The following is a 10,780-nucleotide window of genomic DNA, read 5'->3' as shown; positions in this document are numbered from 1 at the left end:
GTCGCTGACTTCCACTCCAACAGTGTGCTAATCACAATCCTCCTCCACAAACCCTTGAAGATCATAACTCTTAAGAACATAATTTGAATAAGGTATTTTCAATCAGGTGTTGAAAACACCTGTAGATGTGATTAGAACCACAACGAGCAACAATTAAACTGATTGAAAAAGACTGTGACGCTCAGCTTCTTGTAGATGGTCAATGGTGTATTTGCAACATGGTAAAGTCCAGGGAGTGGTCAAAGAAGTCAAGAGAGGAGGTAATTTCTCTTCATAGGAAACGATATGGATATAAGAAAATAGCAAATACATTACATTCCAAGAGACACAGTTGGGAGCATAATTCGCAAGTTTAAAGCTAAAGGCACAGTGGAAACACGTGGTAGAAAGAGGATGCTGTGAAGCGTACAGTGGTGAAAAACCCACTGTAACAGCTGAGGAACTACAACAGGAAATTGCAGAGGGGGGAACGCAGGTTTCATCCCAGACAATAAGGCGCGCACTACAAGATGAAGGCCTCCATGCCAGAACTCCCAGGCGCACCCCACTTCTGACTACCAGGCACAAAAAAAATAGACTCCAGTATGCCAAAAAATCATCTGGACAAACCCCAAAGGTTTTTGGAAACTGTTCTATGGAGTGATGACACAAAACTGGAACTCTTTGGGCCTATGAATCAATGTTATGTCTGGAGGAGAAAAAAATAAGCTTACAATGAGAAGAACACCTTGCCTACTGTTAATCGTGCTCTGGGGCTGTTTCTCTGCCTCAGGTACCGGGAATCTCCAGCGCGTTCAAGGCATTATGAATTCTATTTCCTAGCAGGATATATTAGCTGCAAATGTCATGAAGTCAGTGACGAAGCTGAGGCCTGGGAGACGTTGGACCTTCCAACAGGACAACGATCCCAAGCATACCTCCAAATCAACATCAGAGTGGTTGCAGAAGAAGGGCTGGAAAACTCGCCAGACCTAAATCCTATAGAAAAGCTGTGGTGGGACTTGAAGAAGGCAGTTGCAGCACGCAAGCCCAAGAATATGAATGAACTGGAGGCCTTTGCCCAAGAGGAATGGGCTAAAATACCTGTAGATGGTTGCAAGAAGCTTGTGTCCGGTTATGTATCACCTTTGAAGGATGTCATTACTGCCAAAGATGCATGTAACTAGGGGGTTGAATCATTTTGTCAATGAGATATTGAGAAAAATGTCATTTTTTGGTATTTTGTAAAATACAGTGTTACAATTTAAGTTGCATTTGTCTATTTGACACATCTTTATTTGATATGACTATAAATAAAATATGGAATAAATGTCCAACTTGCTAAAACACCAAAATGGTGTGGGGGTTGAATAATTTTGATCACAACTGTAGAATGCATTAAAAAAAAAAAAAAATCCATTCGTCTTTTATAATGATTGTGAACGATAGGCAACATTCCAAAGTTCCCCTTTAAGGTTAGTTTTATCCATATCTACCATTTTTCTGACTAATTTCACTTGAAGCAACATTTTCTAACATGACACGCAACAACATTTTAAAACTATGCAGTATGATTCCTGATGATATGGTATTTGATCAGGATAGGATATGAGCTTTATTGTCATTGTATTTACAACACAGCAGTATCTTGTTTTATTTTTAGTCTTGTCTGAACTTTTTTTTGAAGCTTCTTTCTTTGCGCTGTCCTCAAATCTAAACATCAGACATGGATATGATGCAATTGACAAAGTCTTTTTGAGGAGGAAAATAGGTTCGGGGGAGCCTGGCTGTCCTGATGGAACCATTGCTGCGAGGTAAGTGAGAGACTCCTGGGATAAATGGAGAATCATATGCCTCTCAGTCCTTTCCATCGAGGACGTGGAAGACATCATCGCGGGGCACCTGCTGATTGGACTGGGCATTGCTCTGGTGAATCGTAAAATTCGTAAGACAATGGCAGCCACTCAAGGAGCCCAAAAGCTGTTCGTCGCAATGGAAGGTTTGGGCATGGCTGTGGGAATACAGACTGTGACGATTTCTGAACTAAATCAAAAGATGGATCACATCATGGAAAAGTTTGCTGAAAAGGAAGATTGAATTGAATTTGAGAGGACTAAGAACAGACAAGCAATTGTTTTGTCTGTTCTGGAAAAACAAACATCCTAACCTACGATCTGAATTCCTCGAATGGCGATGACGCGGAACAGGCTGTTCTGAAAAACACCCTCGAGGACACCTCAATGATGGACGCTTTTCAAGGTTTATTTGTCACATGCAGACTTCACCTCAGTGAAATGCTTTTTTCCATGCTCTTCCGATATTGCATACAGTGGGATCCAAACACTAGTTGCAGAATATAACACACTAAATACAAAAAATGTAATAGCTCTGATGTACATTAATTACAAGACAATTAAGTTGCACAATAAGTCACTACTGTACAAGTAGAAGTACAGTAGTTAAAGTACCAGTGCAATATCAAATAGTGTAACAGTATAGGAAGGAACAAATATGAATGTCAGGCTTGCCACTGACGTTTGTTTGTGTTTTAGTTTTTCCTCTGTGTTTAGTATTTCCTGTTTTTAGTTCCTTTCAGCGCTCTTATTTTGTTAGTTTCCTGTCTTTCTCCCTGAGCACTGTTTCACCTCAGCTGCGGCTGATTGGAACCTGGCCACACCTCGCGTCAATCAGCCCACTCCTATTTGTACTCGCTTTTGTCCTCCAGTCGGGGCGGGATTATTGTCTTGTCGATGTCGCTCTTGTCGTTGCTACCTGTCGTGTCGTGTTTTGTCAATGCAGCATTGCGGTAAGCTTTATTTGATTGCGGTTTTTAGCTTACTGCCTTTTGTTCCCTGCGTCCAACTTTGTTTTCATATTTCATGTACGACTTCTGTTTCCTGCTCGAGACCTGCTAGCTTCCACGCTAGGCCTTTTTGTTTTTGCTAGCTTCCGTGCTAAGCTCTGTTTATTTTGTAGTTCCCATGCTAGCTATTTTTGTTTGTTATCCGCCCACGTGCACGCTTTTTGTTTGTACCCTTTGTTTGTTTTTGTCTTAGTGTTTTAAATTAAATTATGTTTTCTCACTCCATGCCTGCCTCCATCTCTGCATCTTGGGGTTTGTCACAAACTTACTCTGGCAATGAAGGTGTCTACAGTTCTTTGCCAGTTGAGCAGTGACAGTAGTATGGACAAAGGTAATGGAAGAGTATGACTTCTTTATACTCTTGTTTTTTACATTATTTACAGTCATTGAATGAGAGTATTGTAGTCCGGTAATTACAGTAGTAAGTAAAGTGATCTTGTGCATGCAGTTTTGTGCAATTGTGATTTGTTAATCAGCGGTGCAGTTGAGCAGTCTGATGGCTTGGGGATAGAAGCTCCTCCCTTGTCTCTCCGTGTTGGCCTTGAGACTCCGGTAGCGCTTTCCTGACTGAAGCAGTGAGAAGAGGCAGTTGTTTGGGTGGCTAGAGTCCCTCACAATCCTCTTGGCCTTGGATCTTCCGATGGTGCACTCGGCTGATCTGGCCACTCTCTGCAGTCTGTTTTGGTCGTGTGCGGTGCTATTCCCATACCAGAAGGTGATGTTTCCAGTCATGACACTCTCTATTGTGCATGAGTAGAAGTTTCTGAGCATCTTGTGGTTTAGCTTAAACTTCCTCAAGTCTTCTGAGGAAGTACAGACGCTGTCGTGCCTTTTTCACCACATTGTCTGTGTGTGGTCCAGGACAGGTCTTCTGATATTGTCACTCCAAGGTATTTGAAGTTGGGCACTCTCTCAACCGGCGTCCCTTCTATGCTAAGGGGACTGTAGTTCCTTGCCTCCCGTCTCCTAAAATCCACTATGATCTCCTTGGTCTTGCTGACGTTCAGGGCGAGGTGGTTCTCCCGACACCACAGTGCCAGGTTCTGCACTTCACTCAGGTAAACCATCTCATCGTTTCTGGAGATCAGGCCCACCACAGCTGTGTCGCCCTTGCGAAACACGCTCTAGTGTGTGCAGTCTAGCGCATCCTGGAGCACGCACTCTGAGTTCACAGACCAGCGCTTGACTTCTCGCGTCACCACGGGTGCGCGCTTCCAACTTTGTTTATACACTGGTACGAGCAAGATGGCAGAGTGATCTGATTTACCGAAGAAAGGCACTGACTTATAGCAGTGGTAGCAGAGTAGTAGTGGTCTAATATATTATCGCCTCGGGTAGGAGAGGTCACGTGTGGGAAATACCGTTTTAAGTTTCGCCTTATTAAAGTCCCCAGCACCCATAATAGCAGGATCAACATGAGCTGTCTGGAGTTGACCTGGTCGTAGAGCTCCGAAAGCGCGGTGTCAAGGTTGGCCTGGGGTGGAATGTATACTCCGATGAGTATGACTGATGTTAGCTCGCTTGGTAGGTAAAACTCGGCGGCATTTGATGATGAAAAACTCCAGGTCCGGTGAGCAGTGTTCCCTTATTTTCTCCACACCGCTCGGTCCACAGTAGTGTTTATTCACCATAAAACACACGCCTCTGCCTCTCAATTTCCCCGACGACTCATTTCTGTCGCTCCAGTACACGGAGAAGGGCTCCAGGCTGATGGCGTGGTCTGGAACATCCGGTGTGAGCCAGGTCTCAGTGAAACACAGGACGTTACAGTCTCTGATGTCCTGCTGGAACTTAATCCTCGCCCTGATGTCGTCCAACATGTTCTCGATTGACTGGACATTGGAGAGAAGGATAGAAGGGAGAGGCGTCCGGCTCGCACGTCTTCTGACGCGGTTCCTTATTCCCCCTCGGCTGCCACGGTATCGATGGTATTTCCGCCATTCTTCTTTGTTGTTTTTGCCGGCGTTGTTATGGACTCTCAATTCTGCCGGTAGTTCCTTCAAGAGGTCCAAGCTGCGTTGAAGTTGGTGATTTGTTTTTAAATTTGTGTCCAAAAGATTCTGTCGGTCGTAAACAATTGTTGTATCGTTGGTCAAACAAAAAAAACTACTCAAATTAGCCAAAATACGCAAATCTTGTTACGAGAGCGTGGAGAGGCAGCCGAACGGAGCAGCGCCATCTTGTGCTTTTGACCTCCCTCCCTTCTCAACGACACCTGGACTCAAAACTTTTTCAGCTCGGCCTCAGTCTACAAAAACATTACACCATCACACCCAAGACAATTGGGCACACACGCATACAACTACCTCCCCTCCCCACGCCTTCACCACCGCTTGTTTTTCCCCTCGGGGCCTTCCAGGGCTCCAGGGCTTCTTTAGGAAACTTCCACATTTGATGGATGCATTGTTGTATAGCATCTTTGGTGCAATGTTGGTCCATTAAGAAAAAATCTCTAAATAGGGGGTCTCAGACATGCGGCCCGCGAGACGTTTTGCGGCCCCCACCTTAATATGAACGTTTAATGTTAGTGCGGCCCCAAGTTTTATATGAATTCCGCTTGACAGCGTTGTTATTTGGGTCCAAAATGGCTCTTTCAACGTTCTGGATTGCCTACCCCTGCGTGCGTGGAAAAGCGGCAAATGAGTGAAAGCGACAGACGTTGCCATGGAGACGAGGGTTTTTTTACGTTCCTGGCTGCAGTCACAAGGCGACACTTGTCCGTCAGTAATAACCGTCCCCGATAACCTGGACCAATTCAAACAGTTTTTTAATTGTTTAATTTGCATTGCCTCACACGATGAACACTACATATATTTCTATAAGACGCCGGATAACACTCCGGGAGCCGTCACTTTTTTGCGCTCGCTATCCTGGTACTTTCCCGGCTATTATCCGCTGACCACCGTGTTGCTCTAGGAAAGAAAATCGAAACGACACACATTGCGGAAATAACATTATTCTCTGTGCGTGTGCTAAATATAAATAAGCCACAACCCCAAACATGTATTTTTCAAAGCCTGCAGTGAAGAGAAAGGTTAGTGATGAGCAAAGACAATTCTAGGAAAAGTGTGCGATGCAATATTTCTTTGTTGAGCAGTGTCTTATTTGCACAGAGAAAGTTGCGGTGCACAAGGAATACAATTTGAAACGTCATTATACAACTAGAAGAAATCTTTTCTTGCGGCCCAGCCTCACCCATACTCTGCATCCAGTGGCCCCCGGGTGAATTGAGTTTGAGACCCCTGCTCTAAATAGTATTATTACAACTTTCAGGCTGCATCTTAGGGATGCAATGATCCATTGATTACCTTATTTTCCGGACCATAGGGCGCACCCGATTATAAGGCACACTGCCGATGAGCATTCAGGTGTTTTTTCATTCAAAAGGCGCATTAAAAGGGGTCATATTATGATTTTTTTCTAAATGTAAAACACTTCCTTGTGGTCTACATAACGTGATGGTGGTTCTTTGGTCGAAATACAGATCATCTTCAAGTCGCTTTCTGACAGTCACTTCCGGAAGCGCCGTTTTGTGGGCGGTCTTACTTAACTGGCTGACCTTCGACAGCGTCTTCTCCGTCTTCTTGGTTGTAGCAGTGTAGCATGCAAGGACGGGAGTGGAACAAGTGTCAAAAGATGGCGCTAACTGTTTATTGACATTCAGACTTTACTTCAATCAATCACACATGTTCGTCCTTTGTTTTCGAAGATGACCAGGTGACTTCACGTTGATTTGTGTGCGAAGATGGCTGATGAGGCCAATCCTAGCACGGAATGACCGGTTGCAGTGAGGGCAGGTTATGGCTAGGGGGTGGCTGGCTGGAACAGTCCCTGGTCTTGCGGAGCTGTCGCTTTTGTTCGGCTTCATGGATGCGTTTTTCCTCAAAGTCTGCTACACCATGCAAGACTGTAGAGCGCCAGTTTGAACGGTGTTGGGCATCAGCTTCCCAGGTCTCTGGGTCCAGACCACAGCCCTTGAGACTGGTCTTTAGGGTGTCCTTAAGCGTTTCCGCTGTCCGCCGCGTGAGCGCTTTCCATGGTGCAGTTCACCGTACAGAAGCATTTTTGGTAGGCGTTCGTTTGACATACGGCAGACATGGCCAGCCCATCTCAGCTGGGAACGCTTGAGGATGGCATAGATTCTCTCCATCTCTGCCCTGTGGAGGACCTCAGTGTCTGGGATCTTGTCCTGCCACCTGATGTTGAGCAGCCTCCTGAGGGATCTCATGTAGAAGGCGTTGAGTTGTTTAGCATGCCGGCTGTATACAGTCCAGGTCTCACAGGCATACAGCATGGCGGGTAGGACCATGGTAGACCTTAAGTTTGGTCCGTAGTCTGAGCCCTCTGCGCTCCCAGACAGAAATGCGGGGTCGGCCGAATGCAGCACTTCCATGCGCTATCCTATGCATGACTTCCTCGTCGATGTTGCCCATGCGTGACAAGGTGCTACCCAGGTAGACAAACTTTTCAACAGCTTTGAGAGCTTCACCATTCACGCTGACGAGGCCATGATCTTCCAGAGGCCCGCTCGGCTGACAGTGTCGTAGGCTTTTGTCAGATCTACAAAGGTGGAGTATAGAGTGGCGTTCTGTTCGCGGCGAAGATCATGTCAACTGTACCACGACCCTGCCTGAATCCACATTGGCTCTCCGGCAGTAGGTCTTCCTGTTCAAGATGTTCCGTCAGGCTGTTTAGCAGAATTCTGGCCAGGATCTTTCCTGCTACAAACAGCAGAGCAATGCCGCGGTGGTTGTTGCAGTCCTGCCTGTTTTCCTTGCATTTGTATAATTCAATCAATCGGAGCAGCATCTCCTCATCCGTGGCTCACTAGTCCAACAACACCCGAAATGTATCCCGTAAAAAACCTTCCAACCGGAACTCTCTAATAACTGAAGTTCCTTGGGTGAATTATGTAAATTCACTACACCGGTAATTTTTATCGCTTCCATAGCGAGAGAAAAGTTAGCATTTTACATTACTTTATATTAGAAATGGCAACAGCGGAGGATGAATGTCCAATAACAAGAAGATAAAGAAGAAGTAGCTTATCGACTACGTAATCGTCACAGACTACAGTGGCTGACGTGCGCAAATGTTCAGGACTTATGCATATCTTAAATACTCATCAGTAGGTACCAGAAGCTAAGAAAAGTTGGTTTTGCATTACATTGTGAAACTAAACGCCAGATAATGTCTGCTAATGGGTGCCATTTTGCAGTCCTTATACACACACCATAGTAATACTTATGACTACGGTAGCCGTAATGGGCTACAATCCAAGCGGTGCGGCTTCAAAGTCGTACTGAAACATTTTGACAAGATTTTTGAGCGCCATATATAATGTTCTTTATTTTCAACGGAACATTCAAAGTTTCGGTGTTGTTTACTGCCGTCATATTGCAGTTTACACGTATCTTTTATGTGTGTCTGCCATCTACTGGTCACACTTATCATTTCACAGTGTACCAAATAAAATTGCTTCAAGGTGGGTAAGCACAACCAGATCTATTCCGTACATTAGGCGCAAAAGGTTGTAAGGCGCACTGTCGATTTTTGAGAAAATGAAAGGATTTTAAGTGCGCCTTATAGTCTGAAAAATACGGTAATAGTTACAAATAAGATTTTCCTTCATGTCATACTTTTTTTTCAGTATGGGTGTGAAATGGTCGTAAGTATGATTAAACATGGTCTTTAAAAAGTCAAAATAAGGTTTTAATTTGGCTTGCAGAGAACCTGGCAATGAGAGACAACAGAATAATTAAAGCACATGGTGCCCTGTATGAAGACATAAGTTAGTAAAAAAGCCAAGTTTTTAATCATTTATTATTTGTTCCTCAACAAAGAAGTCATTATGTCTCAGGTTCAGAGACGGGCTGCAATAAAACATGACAAAAAACCCTTTCATTGTTGTTTTTTTTTATTGAGATTCAACAATATCTTCCCCTGCACTTTTTTAAAAGGCAGTTTTTGTCCCGTTCACTTTTTATTCTCCAAAAATATTGTTATTGAAAGAAGACAAGTCAAACACCTGTGCCAGGCGGAAACAACCTCAGACTGAACCTGAGTGGATGATGAATGTTTGGAGGAATATATTTTTTCATGGATTTGATGTACGTTTTTCTCGGCGAGCAGGTGTTTTTTCAAACCGTGAAAGGAGATTCAATACATTTTTTTTTAGCCTGCTTTATCCTGACGACTTGATGCCTGAGATCCATTCCACAGTTTAGCTCTGGAAGCCGATACCATTGCTGGCCCCCAACTCTCCTGGAGTCGTGTCTTACCGACTGCAGGTGTTGAAATATGAGAAAAAAGTGTCATCGATGCGTCCTTTTTCAATGTCGGGTTTGTTGCGTTTCTCAAATTCAGCGGCGGTGCTGTTGCTGTGGTCCAGCTGTTGTCGGAGCTGCTTCCTCTGACGCTCCTGCTGCCTCTCCAGGATCAGAGCTGCACGGGCCACGTTGGAGCAGAAGTCATCGTGCTGCCGCGTCTCGTTAACCTTTTCTAAATCCGACATCATTTTCTCTTCGACTTGAAGTTTCCAGAACTTCTTCATCTGCTGCCAACTCTCAGGGTTTGGCCTCCGGTCGCGTACGTGGAAAAGCCCGGGCACGCCTACCTTGGTTGGTAGCAGACCTTGCAGAGGGTTGTCCTTGACTTCCCTCTCCTTGCGCTGCCTCTCCTCAGCCATGCTCTGGTTGAACTTGGTCATCTCGATGGCTTTGTTCTTCCTCCTCTCCGTCTCGGCGTTTTGCAGCTCCACGGCCACGCTGTCCACGTGTACCCTGAACTTGTCATCGTCCAACTTCTCCATCTTTTGTCGTTCTTGTTCCAAGGCTTGCTCCTCCTGTTGCTGGAGCAGCCACTCCCTGAGCTGCTCTCTCTGCCGACACACCCTGCTGTCATAGTCCGGGTCCTCGCCCGCCAGACCCGGAGGCATCATCTCTTCCACTTCTCCTTGGGAGTTATCCCGATTCAACTCCCGCTCCCGCATTGCCTGCTCGTACTGATCCTGAAAGTTGGCCTTCTCCTTATCGTGTTTCTCCTTCTCTTCCTTCATTTGGAGAAGGTAGGCTTGTTTACTGTTATGCAGCATTTGGGCGTCGTAGGTCGCTTGTTCCAGTTTTTCCGCATCTTTCAAACTCTTTTTCTCATCCAGCTGCTTGTCGAGGCCTTGCTTGTCGATCCCGATAGTTCTTACTTTTTCGTTAAAAATACGGACTCTTCTTTCCTTTTCATTCTTGCGGCGCCTCTCTATACTCGCCGTCTGAAAGCTAGCCGAATTCCACATTTTCACCTACAAATGTTGGAATAAAAAAACTGTTTCAGAACATTTCACGGGTAAAACATCCATCCATTTTCTACCGCTTATTCCCTTTCGGGGTCACGGGGGGCACTGGCGCCTATCTCAGCTACAATCGGGCGGGAGGCGGGGTACACATTGGACAAGTCGCCACCTCATCGCAGGGCCAACACAGATAGACGGACAACATTCACACTCACATTCACACACTAGGGCCAATTTAGTGTTGCCAATCAACCTATCCCTAGGTGCATGTCTTTGGAAGTGGGAGGAAGCCGGAGTACCCGGAGGGAACCCACGCATTCACGGGGAGAACATGCAAACTCCACACAGAAAGATCCTCAGCCTGGAATTGAACCCAGGACTGCAGGACCTTCGTATTGTGAGGCAGACGCACTAACCCCTCTGCCACCGTGAAGCTTCACGGTAAAACATTGCAATGAACAAAACCGCTGTTCAAAAACAGTACAGTGGAATTTGCCAGACAGGGTCTTGTTATGATTTATTTCCCCAAAACCCAAAACTAGTGAAGTTGGCACGTTGTGTAAATCGTAAATAAAAACAGAATACAATGATTTGAAAATCCTTTTCGACTTATATTCAGTTGAATAGACTGCAAAGACAAGATATTTAATGTT

The 10,780-nt window shown here is 45.2% G+C and overlaps 1 protein-coding gene across 1 annotated transcript; it reads right to left on the bottom strand.

Annotated features, from left to right (window-relative positions):
* Positions 1-9,119: 9,119 nt before the first annotated feature.
* Positions 9,120-10,130, bottom strand: LOC133538817 (RIB43A-like with coiled-coils protein 2). Its single transcript, XM_061880626.1, has one exon. It carries the CDS (start codon positions 10,128-10,130, stop codon positions 9,120-9,122), a length of 1,011 nt encoding a protein of 336 aa, XP_061736610.1.
* Positions 10,131-10,780: the final 650 nt, after the last annotated feature.

This window comes from Nerophis ophidion, linkage group LG20, assembly GCF_033978795.1.
Source record: "Nerophis ophidion isolate RoL-2023_Sa linkage group LG20, RoL_Noph_v1.0, whole genome shotgun sequence".
Lineage (NCBI taxonomy): Eukaryota > Metazoa > Chordata > Actinopteri > Syngnathiformes > Syngnathidae > Nerophis > Nerophis ophidion.
Note: the sequence above shows the minus strand (reverse complement) of the source record. Positions and strands in the feature narration are given on the sequence as shown.